This window comes from Apaloderma vittatum, unplaced genomic scaffold, assembly GCF_000703405.1.
Source record: "Apaloderma vittatum isolate BGI_N311 unplaced genomic scaffold, ASM70340v1 scaffold7659, whole genome shotgun sequence".
Lineage (NCBI taxonomy): Eukaryota > Metazoa > Chordata > Aves > Trogoniformes > Trogonidae > Apaloderma > Apaloderma vittatum.
The window spans coordinates 63,944-90,429 of NW_009735728.1; the positions used below are offsets into that span (position 1 = coordinate 63,944).

Here is a 26,486-nt window from a genome sequence, read left to right on the forward strand (position 1 = left end):
TTACAGAGAGAGACGCGGAGGGCGAGCAGTGTGGCTGAATTTAGAAAGCTATAGATGTTCTCATCAGCCCCATGCAATGCAGCAGAGATTCCTTCCAAAAGCCAAGGGAGCAGAAGCTGCAGACAACAGATGTGAGAGGGGTTCCCATAACTGTCAATTTTCAAAGCGTTTGCATTGAAAAGAGAGGAGGTGCTATTTTGACTGATATTTCAGTCGCAGTATATAAAGCGGAGGAATTCTTCTTACCCTCTGCTTGTCATAGTGATCTGCATACTCTCGCAGCTGGACTTGGAGCTACTACTTACTGCATCTGAAAGTCTGAAACTCACTGGGAATAAAGAATTCTTGCAACAATGCCAGAACCCACCAAGAAAGATGGTAAGCATAACAAATATTACTTGAATGTTTCTTAATTACAGGAATTATGAGTACACACAAACAAAACACCTTTTAGACCACCTTGTATATTTCAGCAACAAACAATATCTAAGAGTGATAGCCAGATAACATCATTATATCATTACAGGTCACCGATCCTTTTAAACTAAGAAATTGCTTTTAGGTAGGGGTATAACAGAAAACAGTTTTGGCCTCCAAATATTTTAGACAATAAACAACAGCTTTGCAGGGATATTGAGAAACTACTTGCTTGGCCAAATTCTGTATTCAATTCTTAAAGACTGCAGGATTTTTGTAGTGCAACTAGTAGCTTCTCTATAGCTAAGTTGTCTAGACTATGGAAAATGGGGAATAGCACTTCTTACAGTTTAAAAAGTCAGCATGCTGACACATTTTTCATAATTTTAAGACACCAAATAGAAAAGATGTGTTCATGAAACAGTTTTAAGGTCCTGATGAAAACATGTTCTGTATGTCTAATGCATAAATGAAAATGTAGTAAGTTTTTCTGCATAGGTCAGACTGGAATGGTAAATTTTGCCACACTACAGAAGTTATTTTTTGTTTCAGATGGATAGTTAAAGGCAGTAATATTGACCCCTTTTGTGCTATTAAGTTCAAAGCAAAGAAACTATGTAGTCTGCTAGCAAGATCCAGAATTGTCCGTTGGAGGCTGCACAAACAGGCATAAATGTTCAGGGTCTATTAATAACTGCCTAAAAGCTAGAATTTATTTCTTATTATTTTGAAAATCTAAGCTATATGATCTTCTTATATTTACATTACTTCTGCAGCTTTTATTTTATTTTTCTTTCAATTGTACATGCTCTGGTAAGAAATTTTTTTATGATTATTGTTTAGCATGTAATTTCTGCAAAGCCATAAATGTGCAAACTGTATATGCTTTATATAATCCTGTGAAAAGTATAGAAGTCATTAAATAGCATTGACTTCCCATCAATTCTGATAGATCTAGTAGGCCAACATGCAATTTGTGCGAGTACATTTGATTTAACACTGACCTACCAATAACATTTGCTTTATTTTGAATATCTTTGGAATATATTCTGATTTTGTGGAAGGCAAGAGCAGAGCGACTATTAGGAGCAGTAGGTAGTTTCAGCACCTTGTTGGGTTGAGGGCATAAGAAAACCAAACCTTTTGCACGACTGAGTCTTAAGCAAGTAGTGTTGACAGATCAGTACGATCATCTTACTGGCCATCCTTAGTGCTCGAGGACAATGATGGATGAAGTATCCTTCTGAAAATAGCTACACCAAGTGCATGTATTAATACGAGAGCCTAATCCTCTGCATGAAACCTAGAGCCAAGCCCCTTCTAGAATGTCTTATTTGTAATTCAAATGATTTACACATGTATTAAGTGTCCTTTTTATTTGATCTGTTATTTGACTGGATATTACACACTTTAATCAGAATGCATTCTGTGGCTGCCAAAGAAAAAAGAAAAACAAAAACCAACAAATTTCTGCACTTTCAAAAGATATGGGCTTTGGAGAAAAATTTGTTTCATGTCTCATGTGTCTAAAGCTTATTATTCTGTTTTAGACTAGTTTGTTTCAGAGATGTTTTTACAATACAGTGATTAAAAATGCAGCTTCATGATTGGGTTACAAAATAAGTTTAGCAACTCTGAACATTATATTGACAGTGGAATAAATGTGATTTTTGATTAGTTAGTGTTCAGGAATGTTAAGTATTGAAGTTTTCTGTCCTGGTAGAGCTAGAGTTCACAAGAGATAATGAGCTCGGGAAACGTGATACATGGAGTTTCTTTGCTTTTTTTTCCTAACTGCTCCCAGCTTATTTCCAGCCAATAGATCAAGGTGATAACAGGTTTATCTTATTGTATTTAATAGATTAGCTGCTTCCTAAAGATTTTCTCTTGATCAAGAACTCACCTGAGCTGATGGCAGTACTTGGATAGTGAGTACAAGTACTCACTATATTAGTGGCAGGAGTATTCAATACCAATAATAGTACAATACCACTCGTATTAGCTCTACAAGTAAGAATTCACAATCTTATGTGTTGATCAAACTCCTGTTCTCAAGGTAATTTCCAAGGTTTAAAGGGTTGAAAGGAAATGATTAATGAAATTGAACCTTGTACTGACTACATTCTGGAAGATATCACTGGAAGAACTCTTACAGAAACCTTTTGAGAACTTACTGGTGGACTACAATAGAAAGCAGACAGAAAAAGAGGCTTAAAGCTTCTGCATCACACGGGTCCTAAGCAGTATTCTTCTGACATTTCCAAAAAAAGCAATCTACATGAATGATCCCATGCTCATTATTCTTATATTTTCTGAGAAATCAGAAACTGGCTAACAGTTGAATGTTGAGATAATCTCAGTGTTGCAGTTTTTGTCACTGGAGTCTCTGAAGTACATAGTTAGATTTTTCAAAGGCTAATAAGGTCCCTTTTTTTTCCTTCTTTTTTCTTTTTCCTTTTTTTTTTTTTTTTTAGGACAAATGCTCTTTGAACTATTTTGAGATTATTAAATTAGCAACGTGAGAAATTTCCGACTTGGTGAGAGGGTAGCCTCACAATGCGCTCTTAATAAATAGGATCACCAAATTAAAAACACCACTCAGCTTAGAGAAGGTTGTTGGAACATTTCATCCTCCTGGAATTTGTCACTGTAGAAACAGGCTTCCATGACTAATGATTTAAGGCCCTTGTTGCACTACTAAAAAGTTGAAGTCCTACATATTACACCAGTTGTGGCTTCCTTGGAGTATATCATCATGCTGTTGTAAGACATTTTTGTCTTGGCCTGCTCAAAATTTCATATTCACAAAACGGAGTTTCAATTAACGGGTTAACTGATCCCAGTCGATGTCCAGGACAGGACTGTGATGACAAAGAACTGTCCCACTGCATTTAAATTTAATGTCTTTTAGTTTTCCTGGTGAGTAGTAGAATAACCTTTCATCATATAATTATTTCCTGTAATTTATTGTAGCCACTCAGTCAATCTTTTCCTTTAACCAATATTCATAATAAGAGCTGCTCATTAATTAGGCGCCCTCTTAAACTGTCACAGGCCATGGCATTTGGATACGCGTTTGTAGAAGTGCCAAGTCTCAGGAACAGTTTCAAACTATTTGTGGGCATCATCCCACAGGGACAGGTGCAAGTCAGTCCCCAGTAGGCATCTCTGTAAATTTGCCTTATTTATTCTCTCCAGTCTAGGAAATAACTCATGGCCATGAGTTAAGTCACTATTCCAAATTTTAAGCAAAGCATTTATCTACTGTCTGCCAACTTCATTTTCTAAGAATTTGCAAGTTCTGCTTAAATACTGCCTGAAGCGTCCAAATATTGGCAAGGAATCAAAATCTAAAATCAGCATGTCTACTTTAGACAATTTTAATAATTTTTTTTTTTTGATCTATAAACAACATAGATGTAAAAGTTGTGAAGAAAGCTATGTGCATACACTGTTTGCTAGAAGGACAGTCTCTAAGACTTGAAGTAATTTGTGAGAGGAGGGAAGCAGACATATCAGTGGAGACTGCTTTGGAGATACGGTAACACTGTTTACTTTGAAGAAGCCCAATTCAAACAGTCTTTACATCTACTGGCTTTTAAATATGATTGGTTTTGTTTCCTTGCATAATTATTCTATAAATATATTTGCATTATCTTTAGAATATTTAAAACAAAACCATAGTCTGATGTATCAATATAACAGGCAATGTCAAACAAGTCAGCTAGTCACATAAATCATATAAGCAGACGTGTAGAGCAGCATTCCAAGGGGAAAGCAATCTCAGTATCAAGGCTGAATAAAGAATTATTTAAAGTAAGATTTCTTTTAACATCATATTTTCAAGGCTAGACAAGTTTTCAGAGGTGAAAAAGAAGTTAAATGGAAATTCTGCTTTGGTATATGGGTTTGGCTGCTATCAAAATCAACACTGCTGATGGAAAGCTTTCCTGAAAATTCAAGAACCTCACATGTGAAGAGCGTATAACACTGCCTAGTGCTTTCCATGCAAAAGACTGGAACTGTATAATCGTTTTATTATGGCATCAAACTGGGTAGTGCATCTGCTGCTGTCCTTGCTGCAGAGATATATGCTTCGGGGAGGCAAAAGAAAAGCAAACAGACATCCATCTTCTGCTATCATCATTCCTCTCCGCAGGACTGACTGTAGAATGCATTCCCATTATTTCTAACTACCTTCCGTGTTGGAGCCAAATCACACCCGAAGTCAGGCCCATGTATATCGTTTACAAGCACTGTACTAAAGTCACAGGTAGATGAGGTTTGGTGGATGAGGGAAGGACGAAACCCTAACCCCTTGTCTTATTTTCCCTCTCAATTCTTTAGAAAGTTCCTCTTCATCACCTCTAGCTAATAAATTTAAAGCCCTCACAAACGGAAAGCAAACTTACGCCTAACTGTTGTAATTAGATCCATCAGGGTGGGCCCCGTTCCCGTCCCGAGCCCTATAGTGAGCAGTGTCCTCCAGCACAGATCTTGTTGCACACTGGGAATTGAGCTGTTCTTAGATTAACTTTGCCCTCCCATTGCTAAATTCTAACCGTTCCCCCACACTTCCCTCTGAGATACCACAGGATCTCAGACTTTTTCTTTGACCTTCCGCCTCCACTGCTCCTAAGTTTAAGACTACTTTTCCAACCAGATTAATTTGATTGAAGAAACTCTGCACTGGTACACACAAAAAAATTCCCCAAACTTGATGTATTTTGGAGTTTTCATGTTTTGTTTTATTACAGTGTAAACTGAAGGAACTTACATCGATTTTTTTTTTCTTATATAATGCATTGATTTTATTTTAATACTTCTGTATGTGGATAGGGTAAGATTGTTCTGGCTTACTGTTGTTCTTACTTGAGTTGAAAAGCTCATCTACCCTTTTTCAAAAATTAATGCTTCTATGCACAGGACAAATATTTAGTAGTGTCACACTAAAATTAAAAACTCTTTTTGTTTAGGAGAAAAGCAAGGAATGATGTTTCAGCTGACCAGAGAGTGCTTTGTACTTGGCAAAACTGAAATTAGCAAATCTGCGTTTGTGCCTCCTTGTGCAGCACCTGTTGGGAAGATAAATAAAGCACTGCCTGGTTCTTTCCCTTCATACCTCCTAAATATATCACTTTAAGAGCCCTTTAAAAAAAAAAACCACAAACAAAATGGTAGGGTCTGTGGTTGCATAGCTGAAAAATAGTAGAGAGGTCTGGGGAGACCTCAGTTATCAAAACATTAGTAGCTGCCACACACATTAACAGTCCTTGGAAAATATGTTGTACAACATATTTCATGTTTCATCACTGAAGGTCCAGAGGGTTCCTTGAAGGGGAAGAGCAAATCAAGTTTGAAAATAAATTACCTGGGGAAGTTTCCCTTGAGATAGGGCCAAATACTAGATTCTTCACTCAGGGAAATGCAGATTCCACCAAGTTAGAGGTCCTAATTTAATAATTGCTCTAGAGTGAGGGGAAAAAAAACCAGTTGTTCTCATTCAGACACTCGTGTTGTTTTGCACTGAATGCAAAGATCTGTAAAATAATGGGGTAGGCAAATGGATAGAATCATTAATTTTAGCTGTAATTAGAGTTTTCTCAGTCCCACCCAAAGAGCTTTGTCTCTTAAATCTGAGGAACTTTGTGGCTGAGATATTACCCTTTTGCTTTCCACTCAGCCCTCTCTCTCTCCTCTAGCTCACGACTGAGGTGCTACTTCTGAAGACTCCAAAATCAGCTTTCTCTTTCTCACTGCTGCTAGGGAACCATTATTTGAAGCTATTTTTTCGTCATTCACTGCGGGAGTCTGATTCATTTTATGACAACTGGGAGAATTTTTTCTTTTGCTTTGAAGAGCTGTTGACGTTTTAAGAGTTAGGGAAGAAAGGAATGATATGACATGAATGTCTATGCTAGTTCATTGAAAATTTTGATAAGTTTGTAACCATACAAAGATCCCAATGGTCTTTACACTGTCACAGAAGATCTCCAGGGTAGGAACCAGATACCCAAACAGAAGTGCACGCAACTGAACTTGGTGTCCCTGCTCCCCCTGGAGTCACGGACAGCAGGCCCTTATAGTCAGTGGAGCCCAGGCTTCTACTCAGCTGACCAGCCAGCAGCTGCCTAAACATAGGTGCCTATTGCCATATGAGACACTCTGGGATACATTGAACACCCATTTTGGGCTGGCAGATATGACTCAGGACCTATGGGAGTTCTGCAACACCCTGGAGTAGCAGCTGGAAACCAGAATGGTCTGCTGCAGCATCTGAAAGTCATTGATCACTTGCTCTTACAAAAGTGAATAGAGCCATAAGCAGTTATTTTATGGTGAATAAAAACCTAATTCCATTTACTATAATGGTAGCTTGGAATCACATTGTAGACACATGCATATGTCTTCCTTTTTTCTGAGTACATTAACAATAAGGCTGCAGATTTATTCTCTATAATTTGTTCAATTAGTGTTTAAGGGTTTTCTGCAATGAATATTTTTATAAGAAGACAAGGAGAGAGTTACATGCCAGCATAATTTGCTTGTGACACTTGGATGCTCTCCCTCAATAAATGAGAAAGTACATCAGGCCCAGATTCCCTTAAATAGAAAAGAGTGCAGCTGTAATCTGCTGGGTGCACTGGTTTAAAAAAAAACCCGAACAAACAAACAAAAAACAAGCTACTGACATTTTTTTATTATTTGGGAAAACCAGCTGATTTTACTTGCTTTATTTTTTATAAGAAAGGGTCAATAGGTTTTATTTCATGGCTAAGCTGAGTATTTAAACCAACTCAAAATTAAACTTCTTTTTTGCAGCAATGAGAGGAAACAGAAAGTTGCTTTCCTCTTCAAATCAACATTAATTCCTCTTCTTCCTTTCTACCCTAGCTTGCTCTCACTTCCTCCAACAGCTTTGTGTTGTTAGATGAATGACTAGTTCTCCAAGGGCATTTTTAACCATGAGTAACAAGCATAGTTTATGTTAAATAAGTGTTTCTGAATATTCTATGTATTCAACAAAACACATGTAGCTTTATGAATCTCCATGAATTCCTATTTCTGCAATTTACTCTCCCTAATTTGTCAGGTGTAGTTTTAGCTCCTAGAGCTTACTGCACTAGCAGGTGGTTCAGCCAAGATGAAGATGCTTGCTGAAGAGAGTGAATTAGAGTCGAAATCCAGTTTTGTGTCTAACAGGATTTTACCTCCTAGGAAGCCATTCTACCAAGCACATTTTGGCAAAGTTTCAGTCAATCTTCACTGCTTCCTGAGATGCTGTAGGACAGAAAGAAAGTTACTGTAGATTCAAGAAGTATGAAGACAGATTTCTGCTCAGAAGCCTAAAAAATGTAGAAATCACAAAATGGAGTGACATCTCTCCGTCTTCCCTCCCCCGTAACCTATGTCTGTGTTGCTAATGGCATCTCCATGGAGTGCTCAGTCAGACCTAGGCTAAGTGATGCAGGATGTCTTTTTCCACATTGCTTAGAACTGCCTCTTCCAAAGAAGACCAATCACACCCACAACCCTCTACTGCTTGGCCAAGTGTCTTTATGTGTATTTTCATTTCAAAATTCCAAAATAACCTGTGGATTCTGCTGCATTTAGCTGTGGTGGCGTTAGATGTCATAATACTTAGATGTCATAATCTCCAGTAGTGCTAGATGGGGGTTAATTTAGAATATTAGACCTCCTGCAGTACTGTTGGATGCTTGTTGAACAGAAAGTCAAATATAGCGCAGCCTCAGAAAAGTTCCAAAATTCAAAAAACTTCTCAATCCTAAAAATTGCTTCATGATCTGCCTTAAAGGGTTTTCAGGAAAGACCCTCACAAATACAATAACCTGCAGGTCAGCCAGTGCATGTGACTTCCATACAGTGCAGTGACTTGCCGTCCTAGGTTGTGGCAGCATGGCTGGGTGACCCTTTCCACAGTTTAGAGGCCCTCGTGTTCCCTCTCCATGTTCCCAAAAGGGTACAGACACTGCAGCAAGAAGGGAGTCCTGCTGTATCTTGAGGCAATGGAACATGTTCGAGTCATTGCTCTCCCCTCCCTGGAGATTAGGAAATACATCTTACATAATTTGTTATCCCCTGGCCCTATTACTAAGTGAAAATATCATGTGATCTACTTCTTAGGGCAGTTGTCCTTACATGTGCTGGCTCCAGTAAGTTATTTTGATCAGGTGATTATTACAAAAAGCTCTGTCAAATTTAATTCTCCATAGGATCAAATGGTGGTTTTAGTGAGTGTCTGAAAAAGTTGCTCAGTAGGACCATGATGCTTCCTGAGAGGGCTCTGTGTTAAAACACACATTCATCACTACTTTGCAAGCTCAGAGTAACTTCCTAATTCTGGTCATAAATGTCCAGAGTAGGCTGCAGTCATACATAGACACAGATGAAGATTCCCTTCTCATCCAGATTTCTGTTGATAAATAACTCTGTGTGCATAGATATAAGTTGCAGAGACATTTGCTCCCCTTCTTGCTATTGAACCGACAGGATGGAACACATTAGGTAGAGGCTGACCAAATGCAACTCACAAAACCGCTCAAAATGGTTACTGTTTTCGCAAAGGGGAAGACTGCTTTGTTCAGCTGGCATGCAAACTTAGTCCAAAAGCCTGTTGCAAATTTTGTCTTCTCTCAGAGCCCTGAAGATGTGACAAAGTTAAACTGAATACAGATGCAGCTAAAACTGAAAGACCGCACATGAAAAGCTTACTTCAGTCGAAGAGATAGGTCATGATACTTCTTGATACCCACCTACTCCAGCATGCTAGTGGACTAGAAAGATCAGTAAGACATATGGTTGCTGAATTCGAACCTTTGAGTATTTTTGTGTTCATTTTCATAACTTTATGCTATGTGGTCTTTTCTGTGCAAGAGAAATGCACAAATTATGGCCTCTAGCACCAGTTCTAACTGTTCTAAAAGGAAGAAAAAAATTCCTCTTATCAGTCTAAGCTGACTCTACCAGTGTGGTAGAGCTCTCTTTTGACCTGAAATTAAACATTTCAAATCATTTGCATACCTGAATGCACATAGCATTGCATTTCTGTCCTTTCCCAACAGCTTTATTAGCTTTCAGCGCCACTAAAGCATTGTTTCCAACAAATATTACAGAAAACACTTATCCCTGGTGATGCGGAGAATATCTCTGGCTGGATATCTAGGAACAGTCACAGGAGAAATGTCCTGCAGATGGAGTAATTCATTAACTAATAGCTTCTAGGTCTCATGCTGTAGTATTCACGTAGATAGAGTTATACATACACACACTGTAGCACATCTGGTATCCTCTCTTTTTATAAGAACGTAGTATCTAGGCCAAAAGCCTTATTTTAGACCCAAAGAGGAGCATAATACCAATGGAGGCTGTGGCTGCCACTCCTCCACAGATGCAGACTTCAGTGAAGACACAGAGGGTCAGATGCCTGATGACATTTTTTCCATGGCATTCCCGCCAGCCTTACTAATCTTTCATCTAAGCTTTCCTTAGCCCTATTTTTAAAGGGAAATCTGACCTCTGTCCTCTGCCCCTTTTTCTTTGCCCTTGTTTTGCACTTCCATTTTTTGCAATGAAGGTTTCTCTCTTACCCAACAGCTTTCTTAGCTGTCATAAAGTCATAAAGTACATTTAGTGAGCTGTGACTGTTCTTCACAACAGCATCTGTCATATTTTGCAAGAGGTTTCTTTTATACATATCACCTAGTGATTTACGGGTGCAAACCCTCATGGTTTGTCTGAAATATCCTGCTATGGTGTTTTCCCTAAAGGCAAAGTTAAGTGGTTTTGTTTGGTTGGGATTTTTTAAAGTGAAGGCTGAGAATTCTCACAGTTGTCTTTATTGCTGCAGAATGAAATTGAGAGGTAGAAAGTGCAACACTGTTAGCACAGAGGGATATATGTAATGTCATATGCCTAACACCCATAAAGGTACATACGTGACTTTCATGTACATAAATATTTCTGAATTATAACATTTGCCTGGTGCCATAGGTCTCTGGGTTCTTAGATCCCCTAAATTTCTACCAATAGAAAAATTCCTTTCTTTCCACATATGCAAAATACTCCTAAAAGGTTTTTCAATGCAATGTCGAATTCCAGGCATCTGAGCAACAATAACTATTTATATACAATAAAGCTTATGAAAAAAGAAAATTCCTGAAGTCAGTACATAGAATTCCCATTAAATAAGTATGTTTCAAAGGTTTAGAGTAACTTCTGATTCTTTTAATAGTTGATATCAGCACTACTGCAACTCTGATAAAAAACTCAATTACAAATCATCTTTGGTTGGCATCTACTGGATCATCAGCAATCATAAAAAGTAGCAAGCCCTGAATTTAGTAGCCCATAAATATGAGTTACCTTCTTTAGAAAACTAAGAAAGTGGATGCTACTATCCTCTTTTTCATCTTGAGTGAGTTACTTTCCAGAAGCCTGATGACTGAAAATTAGCGTTGGATAAAAAATTTCAGGTTGACATAAGTAATGGATTATTAGTGATTAGCTACTTGAGTTGATCTCTAATCACCTAAGTGCCTGACAGTCTTGTGTCAGGGTTCCTCATTACAATCCCATTCTGCAAGACATTTTCCCTCAAGAGGAGACTGAGTACTGAAATGCAGATGGCAGAAGACTGCTCTTATCTGAAGGAAGTTCGAGAAGACTCTTCCTACTTGAAAAGATCACAGCATATCAAATTATCTGTCATCCACTCTGAAATAGACTCGAAGCAAATACTTACTTGGTATTTGGATACAATCATGACAGGGTTTATTACTTTGTCAAAGAGATGATAAGAAGTTGATAAATTCAGTTCTGAGGAAATCCCAGCATGTGCCTGTTCAGTTTTGTCCTGACCCTCAAAGAAAAGTTGACATTTCAAAAACTATGGAATGGGAATATCAGCAGGTTTTCATTTTGAATTGTTGAAATGGTTTACTTTGAAAATTGGTTTAAAAGAGACCTACCAGAATGCCTTGAATTGTCCCATGTAATTTGCCGAAATAAGATTGTATGAATCACGTTACCATAGCTTTATGCTGATGCCCTCGTTTTCCCTAAGAGTCAAGCTCTCTAACTGCAATGATTTCCCACTGTGTTCACAGATTCACGTGAATCTCAGGATTAACCTGAGTGCACTGAACAACAGGAGACACAGTGCTTTGTGGAACTCGCTTCAGCTGTGCAGAGCATTGGCTCCATTATGCAATTTCCATAAAACAATACTGCGATTGATTTCCTTGATTCAGAGTGAAATATTTCAGTATAGCTCAGCAAAACAACAGTGTTACAATTTGGGCTGAGTAAGAGTTAAGATTTTTTTCTAAATTAGGAATATGCTTCCTGAGCTGTCTTGGAAATTATCTGGACAATTTGAAAGGAGGTTCTTTACTGGTTAAGTACTTATCTCTTTAAATAGCTGCCCCTTCAACTTTATTGCTGACTTTTATCCTGTAATTAGAACTGCAACTGTCATTGAAAATATATTATTCAATTTGAGGAATAAATTACTGCTCTTCCCGAGCAGCAGCTCTTTGTTTTATGAAATTTTAATCCCATAGACTTGTGTACTTTATTACTTTTTACAGCTTTCAGAAAGGAAGTTAGCATTATTCAGTGTATTGCTATCTCTGGCATCATACTCTGGCATCATTTACTTTCATTTTCCCTAGGGAATCTCTTGAATGAAACAAAAATACTTGCTTCCAGACAGAAGTTATTAACAATCTATTGCAAGGAACGATAGGAAACTGAGAATAAACTCTATCTATTGCCATACAGGTTTACATAGGATCAAACTTTTCTGGTAAGAGACCTAATTCATTTCAGTAAATACATAGAAAGATTAATTAGATTTGGGTTATTTAATATAAGAATTTCACTTGGCTGGGCTAGGGGTCATTTTGAAAGCTTGATTTCTCATTAGCAGCTGCTGCCAAAAATTACATAATTTTACAGGCCATTTAACACATTAAAAATATGTTGCAACATTTAATGAATCTACATCTGTATGGACTATGCTGCATTCATACATTTTGTGTTTACAAAGAGAAGGCCACCTCCTGAACATCGGAACTTCCAAAACCTGACTCTCTATGGCTATGTGTCTTTTATACTCAAATAGTGCTATGAGCCAGATTGCTAATTTTTAACCTGAAGGCAAAAATCAGGCCTTGTCTGATTCCTCCCTGCTCCTTGAAAACCACAGTCCTCTGGGAGCCCAGGCAGCCCGTGGGGATGCACAGGGGCAGTGCTGTCAGCATTAGCAAATGGCAGGCAGAACACTGGGTTTACACGTTCACTTTGAGGGGTGAATTCGAGTTTAATGAGACCTTTTTTACCATTGACTATAAAAAAGGCAGAGTGAATACTCACCGCCGAGTTAGCATATCTTGGGGGTGATTCTGCAGAACTTCCACCAGCCCTTTTTTTCCATACAGCGGCAGGCAGGCATTTGTGCTAATTGCTGAGACTAAGCAGAGCTAGGGCTTTCAGGAATTAAATTGCAGAGGTAAACCTATGAGGCTGAGAAGTCCAGATCTGGTGTTTCAGGACTAGTTTACTGTTGGTTGTACAATGTAAAAACAGGAACACTGCTTCTGTCCTTTAGACATAAGCACCCATCCAGTTGGCAATACTTAGCCAGTTTTCTCCTTCCCCTCTTTAACTGGAGCTAGAGCCCTGGAGTATATCACATGAAGCAACACCAAAGAACAGCTCACATGATTGAGAACCATTAGGTGAGCAATACAGAATTTGAGGAGCAGGGAATCATTTCAGAGTTATATTAAATTGATGGTATATGAACTGAGATGGTGTCATAATACAGGAAAGCTTGAGACTTCCTATCGCTGAGCTATCATTCATAGGAAGAAGCTGGCTCTGGGTGGAATTTCTACAGTTTTCACTATGCACATATTGTGGGGAAGAGTCCTACTAAGAATTTTTTCAGTGACAGCTAGGATTGCATACACCTAATTTTATAACAAGTTTTGCAATGACAATTCAAAATAAAATGGTTTTATTTCCAAACATGGAAATAAAACCCAACACATCAAGATGTGGAAAAAAAGATAAAACAGACTCAGGACTGGAGGATATTTCAATGGCTTTGCAGGTGCAGCTCTGTTGACAAAACCTTTGGGTAAAGGTACAATTATGATGGCAAATGGAATTACCTTATTAGCAAAGTTACTTTGGTAAAACCTCTAACACATTTCAGTAAAATCCTTTTACCATATGAAGTAACAAGCAAAACTTTGCCTACAAGATTTTGCAGGATAGGTACATCACAAAATTTCAGGTTTGGAAACTGAAAAAAAAAAAGAGTATTATTTTTTAAAATTGTGGAGTAAGTTAGGAAACTGCAGTTTTGTAAAGGTCAATGGAAAAACATTTAGTCAAAAAAATTCAACGAAGTATAGTCCTCAAATTGTAGTCTACTACTAGTTTATGATCTGTGAGCTACAAGCATGAATGCTCTTCTCTCCTAGATGAAACAAGTGTTAGGGAACTAATTTTTATGGATTTATTTCTTTGCTATAAAGTAAGAGAAAAAATATGCAATGGAAATAGAAATGGAATTTAATTACTCCATGTTGGTGCCCTGTGGGCTGAGTAGGCTAAAAATGAGTTTGAGAATGCACAGTAACTTGTTAACTCGAGTAAAGCTACCAACTTTAGCTTTATTCATCTATTTTAAATACTGTCAACACTTGGCAGCCTTCTAGTTCCCAGTTACAGTACATACACAACTTCAAGACTGCCAAGGGAGTCTTGCACCATCTGATGAGGGTGCTGACTGCTGATGACTGCCTCCTACCTACCAGAAATTAAATATGGGGGGTTTCAATTCATGAATGACTTAGTCCTTTACTGGACAGTCTACTTGCACAGTCTCAGGAGAATACATATATATGTAAACATAAATTTTATTAAAGAAATTACTTTTGTGCAAGGTTATGGTTACAGTGTTCTTTAGAGATTAATTCCCATATGAAAGCAAAGCTCTCAGAAGAAATGAGAAATATATGAAAGCTTACATATGATCAGATATCCAATTTAAGATCATTTTAGCAAAATGGGAACTGCAATGACTGCTTTATGTACTTCTGCAATTATGGATGCCAATGAAGACAAAATCTGGAGTCACCAATTACACTGCAGCTCCTCAGATTTTTCTTTGGTGCCTAATGCATTCAACAGAATTCATTATTAACAGGCTTTCTTCGTTCAGTTTTTCAGTCCCTAAGTCAGGGAACATTCTCCATTTATCATGTGATGGTTTGATCAGATTCTGTGGTCCATAAAATCCTTTATAATTGGAAGTATTTAGATTAGTCCAGAAACAGGAGTACTGTAGGTGAGATTATATGATGAGACTAATTATTATCCTTAGGTTTGTTTATTTCTTACAAGCTGAAAATCATCAGGAATTTTTTCAAATTTTAATCATATGCAAAATTTCTTCTCTTGTCCTTACATGAAGATGCATCACTGGATTGTAATGCTTTTAAATGTTGGAATATAAAAACAATTTCAGCTTCAGTGAACATGCTGATTTGTTCACTGTGTTGTAATAAGATACAGTATTTAACCTAAGGTTTCTGTATTCATGTCTAACCAGAAACACTAGCCAAAACAGGCAGTCTCATCCGTATACATCATAATTACAAGTGAAAACAGAAATCAGAAATACATTAATAATTTTATCAACCTGGCTTCATCACACTGTTGGCCCAAATAATAGTCATCCAGGCAGGTACCAGAGCACCACTGCTTGTTCACCTCAGTCCTTCAGAATGACTTTTTCACTCAGGACCTGGGACTGAAGTCTTCTTAGAATAGTTTCTATAGCTTTATTTTTAAAGTAACATAGAAAATGTCCGTGGAGATTCATAAAACAGGTAATGATTTTAGTTGGCATTACAGTTTATTGCTTCCACTCAGACTGGAAACTGTCTACAGAAGTTGCTCACCTGTTTCAGTGGAGCATCTACCTCAGGAGAAAGCCATGTGCTACAACAGCAGTCCTCCTGTCCTGCAGGGGCTGTGCACAGTGAACAGTCCTTATGCACGACAACTGCACAAGGGATGGGTTGAGTCGTGCTCTCTCCCCAAACTAACATTTTGTCTATTTTTGTCTGACTAGCAGAGTCAGCACTTTAGGAATGCCTATGTAATAGTTATATTTGTCTGATCCCTCAAGGCTATGTCCGTATGCTTAATCCACCTACTTATATTTGACACCAGTTGACGGGTCTTTATGACAAAAAAGCATTAAGTGACCATCTTCGTGCTCTTTGACATATGAAAGTCACTTTAACATGCTGCTGTTACACAGACAGATATCACACTTGTATCCATCATGATGCAGCTATAGTCCTGGTTTCCCTTTCAGGTAAAGAGGAGTAAACCCTCTGGTCCCTGGTCAGATTGGGTGAGATCCTGAATCCCTTGGCTGTTCAGATCAGAGTCTTTGCTGGATTATAACTGATCTATATCTAAAGGCAGGAAGAAACTAGTATGGGAGACCTTCCTTCTCCCTCTCACGAATATTCCAGCCCGATGATGATGAATTGCTATCTTTAGACTTCGTGCAAGCTCTGATTTAATGCTCAAGGTCATTTCCTTCATCTAAGGAAAGAAAAAAAACAAAACCACAAAACCATCACTTCTTATTTTTCCTATATTATTGAGTGTTCCAAAGCCTGCCCAAACCAAATTTGGTCATGAGTTTAGAGTTGCAAGATGAGAAGGGTTACCCAGCCAGACCTTTTTCTCAATATGCTTGCTGATAACCTGTAGCTCTGAAATGATCTGACCTGCAAGTCTCCAGAAGACTTTGCTCCCAGCACAGTAGTAGAGCCTGGAGACTGTTTTAGAACTGTCAGCATGCCTTGTTATGTTTACACTCCAATGTGAAAAGTAATATATATGATGTCAGGGAGTTTCTATGCCTGTTGCTGTCACAGAAGCCAGTGGAAGTGGGAATTTAGAGCTCTTGAAAACTGGCTACCACACATAAGCACCCTGCCAGTTCCCTGCCAACGCTTCTTGTGGTTATTGCAGGTTGGAAGGCAGTACAGCCAGATCTAAAATGGAATTGCAATTTTAAATAATGATAGTCCCAATTTAACATGGTTCTGAAGCATTTCTATAACTTTAGAACACGGATAATCTCATGGAAGTGTTTAAAGCTTAGTCATCTACATGCATAGCAAGAGATTTTAAGTCTTGCCTTATCTGAAAAGCTGAACATAGTAAATGTGAAACAGCGATGGAAAAATTTTGGTAGTGGGTCAAATTGCACCCCCTGCTGATTTTCAAGAGTGTATGTGTGCATGTATAGTAATAAATCACAAATAAAAATGTCTTGGCTCTAAGTTCTCATATCCTATGTCAAACTGGATCGTGAATGCATCTCATGACATGGCTGAGGCATGAAAGCATTTCTGAAGATGTTATCTAAGTCACAGTTGTGCTTTCACTTTATTTGCTAACTACGCTTCTTAATATATTATCCTTTCTAAATAGTCATGTAGAAAGGACTGCTGAATTAGTTCCTTTTCTTGTAGAATTATACATAGCCAGCTGTTTTACAAGTTTGACAGCCAACAAATAACCCAAGTTCTGTGTTTAGCACTACATGACCCACTGAAATGCAACATTCCTGGCTTCTTAAAGAACTGCAAAAAGGAGACCGTTACCTTTTGTCTCAGCAACTGTGAGGCAGAAGTTAACTTTAGTTGCTTAGTAGAAGGCCCGGCTGGCGATCCAGCCTTAACTGGACCTTCAACAGCCTCTTTCCCCTGTAGCTCCAGAGGTGAAGCTCCACCCGGTGAAGAACACTTCTCCCCAGGGGCTGAGGAGTGCATGCTAGCGGCAACACTTTCTCCACCACCAGCCCCCCTGACAATGCCTCGACAGAGCACCATATTAGGCAATGGGGCTGTCGGGAATGGCATCTGGGGACTTCAGTGATCATGCCTCCTAGGGAAGGAGCACAACCGTAAGCTACTGGTTGAGTGCTCAGAGCCCTTTCCTGGCTGACAAGCCTGTTGCAGAGGTCAGCCAGAGAAGGCTATCATTCTTTGGGGAGGTGGAAACTACTCGGTTCTATTAATGTTTTTTTTCCTGGCTGTCCTCAGGAATGGAACTGTAAGCCAAGCATGACCATGAAAGGGGTCGCATATGGCCAAAAGATTATGTTGAAGTATCCCCCATGTCTCTGCCACCCCTAGTGCCTGGTACTCTCCCCCTTCCTTTTTTCCTCCCACACCATAGTTCAGGTCTCTCCTCTGAGCTCAGTTCTTGCCTCAGTTTTCCTAACTATAGCCCGAATAGCTCTGAATTATTGTTTAGGAAAGAAACCACTGATTCTTGGCTTGGCTTTAGTCATCATTCCATCACAAAACTGCACAATAGCTGAGACTGGAAAGGATCTCTGGAGATTGTCTAGTCCCTGTTAGGAACAGAATCAACTAGAGTAGGTTGCCCATGACATTGCTCAGGTTTGAATATCTCCTTTTATGTCTGCCTATACAATATGAAGTTTAGACCATAATAATAATAATGTTTCAGATCTGGTCTGTGCTGTAGATTTTGGCTAACATCTGTGCCTACTGCTAGACAAGACAGGACTGGAAAGACATGATTTCTGTGTAATGAAGACACAAAATACCTTTAAAAATTAAAGCATCCATGTATGTGGCTGGAAGTTCCTAAACCATACCAAATTCACAGTGTCAGCTTAAACTTGTATTTGTACTAGAAGTATCCCTTCCTTTCAAACATTAAATGGATTTATTAAGAAGGAGAAGTATGTTTTAGTTATATTTAGACCTGAGTGCAAAGGAATAGCCTCACCAGTGTGACAGAAATTGCAACTATTTCCTGACTATGACCTGAGGTGGGTTCCCATATGTTAATACCCATAACATGACAAAGGTTAGCAATAGTCATCTACTGTTACAGTTAAGGATTTCAACCTTTTAAATCTTTGCTTGTTGCAAGTAGTTGAACTATAAATCAATGCACTATCTGCAACAAATATAACTATTTTCAGCCAGTCTAGAGTCCTAAGGCTTTTATAAGTTAAAAATAACCATCCTTTATTGGTTTAGGAATAATTTTTTTATGTTCTTATGCTTTTAGATTGGAGAATACGTCATCCCAAAAGAACAGGATAAAAAAGCCTTTTACTTTCTGTATCACACATCTGAACGGGAAGTGATTTAGACTCAAAAAGATCATCATCATCATAGAATGGCCTAAGTTGGAAGGGACCTTAGAGATCGTTTTAATCCAGTCTCCCTGCCGCCAGAGAGGCCACCTCTCCACTAGATCAGGCAACACATGGAGACCGAACGGGAATCAAACCCACGACCCTAGCGCTGTTAGCGCCATGCTCAACTGACTGAGCTAACTGGCCCCCTGACTGAAAGAAAGAAAAAACAAAGATACTGTAGGCCCTACACAGAGCAGCTAAGCTGATTTTTTTTTTTTTACTTTCTCCTTGCACAGAACACTGAACTCTCTAGATCTAATAGTGTGGTTAAAATTCTGTATGCATGACTCTCCTCAGTTAATGGATCCCTTACACTTCACACTTAAAAGTTATATCATATATTACTCCAGCTGAGGGAACATTTGCTTAAAATTAGGATGCCATCTGACATAAGCATATCAGTGTGGTAAGTTATACACTTAGGCATAGGTTCAAGACCAATTGACTTAAACAAATCAGACCTAAAATTGAAATTTAACTTGGATTACATTCTGTTTAGCAACTGGCCAAACATGAGCCAGCAGTGTGCCCAGGTGGCCAAGAAGGCCAACGGCATCCTGACCTGTATCAGAAATCGTGTGGCCAGCAGGGTTGTCTTGTAATCAGCAGTGGTGAGCTTGCACCTTGAGTTCTGTGTTCAGTTTTGGGTCCCTCATGACAAGAGGAACATTGAGTTTCTAAAGTGTGTCCAGAAGATGGCAACGAAGCTGATGATGGGTCTGGAGAACAAGTCTTATGAGGAGCAGCTGAGGGATCTGGGGCTGTTTAGCCTGGAGAAAGGGAGGCTGAGGAGAGACCTTGTCACTTTCTACAACTACCTGAAAGGGGGTTGTATTGAAGTGGGGGTTGGTATCTTCACAAGTGATAGGACAAGAGGAAATGGTCTCAAGTTGCACCAGAGGAGGTTTTGATCGGATTTTAGGAAAAATTTCTTTACTGAAAAACTGTTAAAGGCTTTTCTTTACTGAAAGAGTTGTAACAGGCTGCCCAGGGAAGTGGTTGACTCACCATCCCTGGAGGTACTTAAAAGACATGTAGATGTGGTGCTCTGGCATATGGTTTTGGTAGTGGACCTGGCAGTGTTTGCTTAACAGTTGGACTCGATGATCTTAAAGAACTTTTCCAGCCAAAATGATTAGATGATTTTATCTATTGATATCATGTCTGTCCAGGTTGAACAAGTTCAGTGTGCTCCCTTCATAGAATATAACATTTAGGCCTCTGACCATGCCACTCTGAAGATGACATGATGCCTGCGTGAAAGTAAAAAATAATAAATTGAGAAATGCATTAAAATATTAAATGAACCCAAACTGTGTCCAAATACAACAAGCATATACCAAACATGTGAAAAATATTTGCCTTTACTTGAAGCTCATCATCTGTCTTCTTTCCTCATTTTTCAGAGACTGAAACTGAAAATGCACCACCACCTGCAGGTTAGTGTAAAAAAATGCTGATTTGCACTGTAACACTAACAATAGTTGCATGAGACCAGATATTGCACAGCCATAATGCGATTTGTGTTCCTTGTCCCTTTGAAAGTGGGAGGACAGTAAGAGAGTAAGAAAGTCTGCCCAAATAAGATACTTGTACTTCACTTTGCCTGAATGTTGCTTTTTCAAACTCAATTTTTGTTTGCGAGAGACTTGTTTGCATGATGATGCAAATGCCTTTCAGGAAAACTATGACTGCTTAAATTCTGGGAGTAAACTATGCCACCGTCTCTAACACTGAACAGCATCTAACTACCAAAATATCTCCTTTCATTTCTCCTCAAAGTTTCACTGTGAGTAAAGTCGACAGAATCAAGCATGGGATTCTTTTCACCTAATTTTAGTCATCTGAAGATTAGATATCTTGGCTAGATTGTTCAACAGTGCTCCACCTCTAAGCAGTGGAGCAGATCCTGGGTCATACATGCTCCTCCAATGAGCATTTCCTAGACAACCTAAAATATCATTGTATATAGGCAGTTGCCCTGAGGAGTCTGATTGTCAACTGGAGTGGATGACTAACTTCCAGGTAGCCAAAGTAGGTGAGGTGAAATTCATTCGTAAGAACTAGGGCTTCAGGTAAAGCTGAAGCTCTGTGCAAAGCTGTTACACTTAGTGGGAGCTAGGAAAGTAGGAAAGCCTTTGCCTTGTGGGTTTGATATGTAACTTCAGGTATGTCCTCAATGCTGATTAATACATGCATTATTCATGTCTAATTTAACCAGTCAGTGACCTTTTTTTTCCTGTCTAGTTACTTAAATAGTAATACCAAACAGAATAAATGCTTATAGTCTCATGAATTGACATTTTATGAAGCTGATTAAAGATATTTTTGTTTAAGTGATACATGCTTTCATAAAAAAATTACTAAGTCTGGAGGTAGTAGTATCATTTGCCAAAAGGAGTTTCATGTTTAAATAACCTATATACTATTTTTATGTACGGATGGACTCTTGATATTTCATTCATGACAGTTGTGTTTTACTCAGCTGTAAAATCTGTACAGTTGCTATTAAAGTAATTAATTTCAAAATATTCATACTGAGGTTCTTATCTGATAAACTCTGTACTTGGATTCATGTTCTTCATTAGTCTTAAATTTTTTGTAGAACTGAAATGAGAAACTACTTTTTGTAGACGTAAAGGAATAGCATCATTGAGACATTATATCAAAATTTATGTAAACATTTTCAAATAAATGATACCTTTTGTTTGTTTAAATACAAAATCAATGCTATAACCCCCTTCCTTTTCCCCATACCTGTTATTGTTCTGTAAAACAGGTAGGATGTCAGCAGGCCTTTATGGTATAGACCATAGGCCTTTTAGCTATAGACCCAACTGGGATATTTCTAAGCTGGAAGTGTCAGTCACTTCTCCTAGCTTGCTTCTGCACTTCTTACCAAGTGCTATTATACAAAGAGGGAAGTAGGTTTTTCCAGAATCCAAACGCTATAACATATAAATAGTTTATTCACTATGATCAACATCTTGAACTACACCAGGAAATTTTTGGGAAGCCATTATAAGAGTTCCTTCTAGGCCTCAATATCAAGCCACCATGTTGGTATACTTAGCCCTGAAGAGGTTTTCAAATGAGATTTAGACATGCTACTACCCGCCAAGAACAGTGAATTCTGCTAATCTCAGTTTCCAGAGGGAGAGAGTCTTGCTACTTGGCACAGTGTTATTGTGACAAAATTCCCATTCAAAATGGAACAGGTTTGACCATATGGCCAAGACAGTCAATATAACAAATGGAGCTTGGGAATTTAAGGAATCCAGACAAAAGTATCTGGGAGTCCTTCCAGAATATGGACTTGTCTTCCAAATTTCAAGTTTTATTTTCATAGTTACCATGGCTATGCACATGTGAACAAGAAATTGGGATAATCATAGTATCAATTGTCTCTTGAAGACATTTCCTCCATGGTACAAAAGTTATCTTAGCTCCATCTTGACAATATTAGTCCATTGACCTTCATCCAAATCCATGCGCTATCAGCAGCTGTCAGGTAAGTTTGCTACAGAAAGTCATTGTTTGCAGGTAATATTGAATGTTTATACCTTGAATACAGCACAATTCATATGATTTGACAAGTCTCTAAATGGCTTTGTACAAGAATTGAATGAGATAGGAAACCAAATAGAATAGGAATCCTATCAAATCCTGAAACAGAGAAAGCACATTAATTTTTGTTTTGTTGAAAATACAGTCCAAATTTCCTTATACACGTGAGGTCAAATATAATTCACATTCACTTGTCTGGACTAGAGGACAAGATGGCAACTCTTCTGATCAAGAAAACTATAATCAAGTAGCCTAGGAAAGATCATGATGATGAAGAACTAAGAGCACCCTCAATGTACTCTCTCTGTGGTGTACTTTGACTTAAGGATAAACTAATTAGGGTGATGGAGCTCTGGATACAGTTAATATCTGGCAGTATCTCTTGTCTGATCCAGTTCCATTAAAATTAATAATGATGTGTATCTCATTTCAAAGGCTTTTGTAAATAAGCCCAAGAAAAAGAGAGTAGTAATTGCTACTTCAAACAAAAAACAGTATTTTCCTTCCACTGAGTATGGGAACAGCAATGTTACAGAATTCTTTCGAAACATAGAAAAAGCATCGATATGCACAAAGTTTTACAGGATTACAACTGTATATTACATATACACATATATCAATAATTCTTCAATTTTGTTTTTACAATACTAGCAGACCCAGAACACTGCTGTATTTTTAATGCTGTGTAAGTTTTTCTTTTTACTTTAAGATCCTCTCAAAAATATACTTGTACTTCCTACACAGAACAAAAAGCACCTCAGGAGGGTGGAACTGACAAGGGTAAAGGTGAGTCTGAAATCATATTTTAAAAATCGGGAGTAAAGAGAACATCCCTAAATGTTGTTCTGATGCTGGATTGCTTGAGATTTAATTCATAATTTTGGTGCTGTATTTCAGAAGTGTGATGTGAAGCTTCGTGAATCATTTTTCTGCATGACATATCCAGCACAAAGAAATTATGATACTTACAAATACCTTTAAAAATTCTGCAAACACTTTAGCAACAGTATTTATATAGATTGTTCAATCAATTGGTCAAATTTCAAGTGATTTGCATGAGCAGAAAGCCGTGTTCAAGTGAGCCTGGATGCTGACACTGACCAAGCTTGCTAAATCTCAGATACTATGCTCATCGGAATGTTTTAAATGAACAGTCTCTTACTGTTATTCTAAGCTGTTTTTATTCTACCACAGAAACTTGATATTGCATGCTTTGCCTTTCAGCAAAGTCCAATAGATTTTTTTTGTCTGTCAAATGAAATCACACATTTGTCTTTCTGTCCTCACTGGGGAGCCCAGCAGTTGAGCTCACTGAAAAATGTCTTTTAGGACTCTCTGCTGTGAACAAGCACATGACTGTTCCACCAGCAACACGTGTAAAACTCAGCTCCATTCTTTATATACATTTATTTGTGCTGCTGAGATTAGACTCCAGGTCTGTTGGCAATTCTTCTGGTTACAGAGATCCATTCTGAGGGAAATGGGCCAAATTCCACTCCTTTTTGTACTCCCTACTAACGTACAATCCAAACAGCTTATCAGCTTGTTTTGAAATTAATAAACTTTTCCTTTTTTCCTTCATTCTGCTACAAGATGAAATCAGACCAAAATATACTTACAACTGATGCAATGCTTGCTTTTATTTGACATGATTATGCTTTTTCATGGCAACTCAAGAAATGGCTTAGTTGAAAATACCCTTTTGCTCTCTTCCAAGCAAACCCCTGCTTTTTAGATAGACTGGATGCATGCTTGACACTTGCTAATGTTTTTGACAAACGTGTGCATGGCTATTTTTTCAGCAAAGTCAACATATAAATACTGACAGTGTGTGATTCAAATACGCTTTTGAAAATAGAAATGTTGAACCAGGATTCAGTGCACGTTATTTTGCCAGCTATCAGTGCATCAAGCAATTATTTTGACACACAAAACTTTGTGTGAGTAATCAAATCTGTCATCTTGGTAATGGAAACACAATTCAGGAATAATTTGCATGCCTAATGATAGGAAAAAAGCTGAAGGTCTTGCCTCGAACTATTCCAGTAGTTAGTTTTGCTCACTTTAATTTTGATATGTGAGAAATGTTTGTTCCCGAACTGAACATGAATGGTGTTTCCCCAACTGCTAACAAGTCTACATTTTAGTGAGTAAAAAAGAAAACATGGTAGGTACCTTATCAAATACTCTATTATCTTTCTGTACATTATTATGTTTCTGTTTTGAATTTAGTGAAGAACACAGGTATTTTCTACAGGGAAAAATGCTTTCTTGGTGCTTACCCTGTCCAGGAAGACTTTGCTACCAAAAAAATTGTTCAATTGTTCAATTGTTCCTATTATGGGATGTGTTCTCAGTTTCAGTCCATGATGGCAGCAGCCGCCTGTCAGAATTCAAGTAAAAATCTGAACTCCAATACATAGGAAGAACGACCTTCAGCCATGCTCCAGTTAAACTGTAACTCTGCAAAGCAATGTAGATGTCATTGCCAGATACTCAGTAGTAGTTGTGCCTTTTTTTTTCAGTTAGGTATAGTGCAATTGTTGCTATTGGCTCCTATTTTGTTGTAGAATATCGAGAAGTGAGGGAAAGTATATTTTCTTAGAGTAATCCCTTCTTGTTGGTCTGCCAGAAGAAAACTTTTATATTGGTGTGCATAATTCACAAAACATGAAAAGGTTCCATTTTCCCAATTTGTCCAAAACAATTTACCCTAGAAAATGAGCAGTTCAACAAAGAAATGAGGATAGAGCAGCTAGGTATTTACTTTTGTACAAGATATTTATAAAATATTTCTGTAGGTTCAGAAGTAACAGATTTGGGCATTTCCCTGAAGGGGAATGAGATGGGAAAGATTTCATATCTGAATTCTACAATATTCTACAATACCTGTGTGTTAGCAGTTGTGACATCTTTGCTGACAATTTATAAGAAACAGCACAGCATAGGAACCTGAGACAGCCACTTCCTGCAGTCTATGCTGGACCCTAGCATCTAGAAGAGAAAGCTTAGTAGCTCACATAAACCACATAATCCATAATTTTCACCTCATTTCTAAGACAGAGTTAACAGCAGAATTTAGGAAGATAAAGTATGCCTATCTGTGTGTCTGTTTTACTGTTCTATTTCTTTCCGGTAGTTATTGTCTGTGTGAAATTACATATTTATGTTCCTTTATGTTCACTGTAAAGTTAAAAATGGGAGATAGTGTGATAAATTCTTTGTTGTCTTGTGGTTATTTCACTGTAAATTAGTAACTCAGATCAGTAAAAATGAAAATTTCTTACATAGAGTAGTATTTTATAGCATCTTTAGTTTCAAGAATATCTGAAAAGATGTAAAAAATTCAAGATATATATATATGATCATCCATTTTATTTTCAGAGAAAAAAAGTGACTCCTCAGAAATCCCACCAAATTTATTATGTTATCCCATATTCATTTAAGTTCTTCTGCCCTTGTTTTTAATTTTAGCATTATATTACAGATTGTACATTGTTATAATTGTGTTCCCACTTGTTGGAATAATCATTGAACTTTAATATCAGTTTGCTCATTCCTTTTTTAGGTCACATCCAGCCATTCAGAGAGCTACTAAAATTTCTGCATGTTTTACTGATACCTTTTTTCTCTAGGTTCCATCCAACCATCTACTAAATGTTCGCATGTTTCATCCTTGTATCTTTACAGGTTTCACTTATTCATTCATCTCTCTACTAAAACATCCATTGCTGTATGTATGTACCTCATTTACCATTTCCAAAGTGCCAAGTTCTCTCGGTGGGGGACTCAGTTGTGCCTTCATCTTGATACTTTTGAAATATTTGTTATAACTTGTGTTTGAAGTTAACCCCAGCAACCCCTCCACAAAACTAATAACATCTTTTTGTTGGCTTAGTTTTTCAAATGTTTAAGGAAAACAGAAGTCGAACAGAGTGGTCCTTTAATAATGTGATTATCATACATCATAGTGTAGCCTGCATAGCATCAAATGTTTTGATTTTAATTTTTTTTTTTGGCCTAAGAGAATATTCTGTACATCTTCAAGCCATCATCAACTACAGCGGTGTCACTATTGACAAAAAGAGCTTTATACTTCCATGAAATACAAAGATTCGTAGTGAAATTACTTAGCTTTGCATTCATTTAGTTGCCAGCACAATATGTTAAAACATCTGACATGACTTTATCA

General features: G+C 37.8%; 1 protein-coding gene across 1 annotated transcript in view; it reads left to right on the plus strand.

The window, feature by feature from the left end:
• Nucleotides 1-262: 262 nt before the first annotated feature.
• Nucleotides 263-26,486, plus strand: part of MYBPC1 (myosin binding protein C, slow type) — a gene marked incomplete at its 3' end in the record, with an annotated part of 51,664 nt that continues 25,440 nt past the window's right edge. Inside the window, exons 1-3 of the mRNA XM_009876686.1 lie at nucleotides 263-378; nucleotides 20,134-20,166; nucleotides 23,039-23,080. Coding sequence (XP_009874988.1) covers nucleotides 354-378; nucleotides 20,134-20,166; nucleotides 23,039-23,080 — 100 coding nt within the window. The remainder of the gene's footprint in view (nucleotides 379-20,133; nucleotides 20,167-23,038; nucleotides 23,081-26,486) is intronic.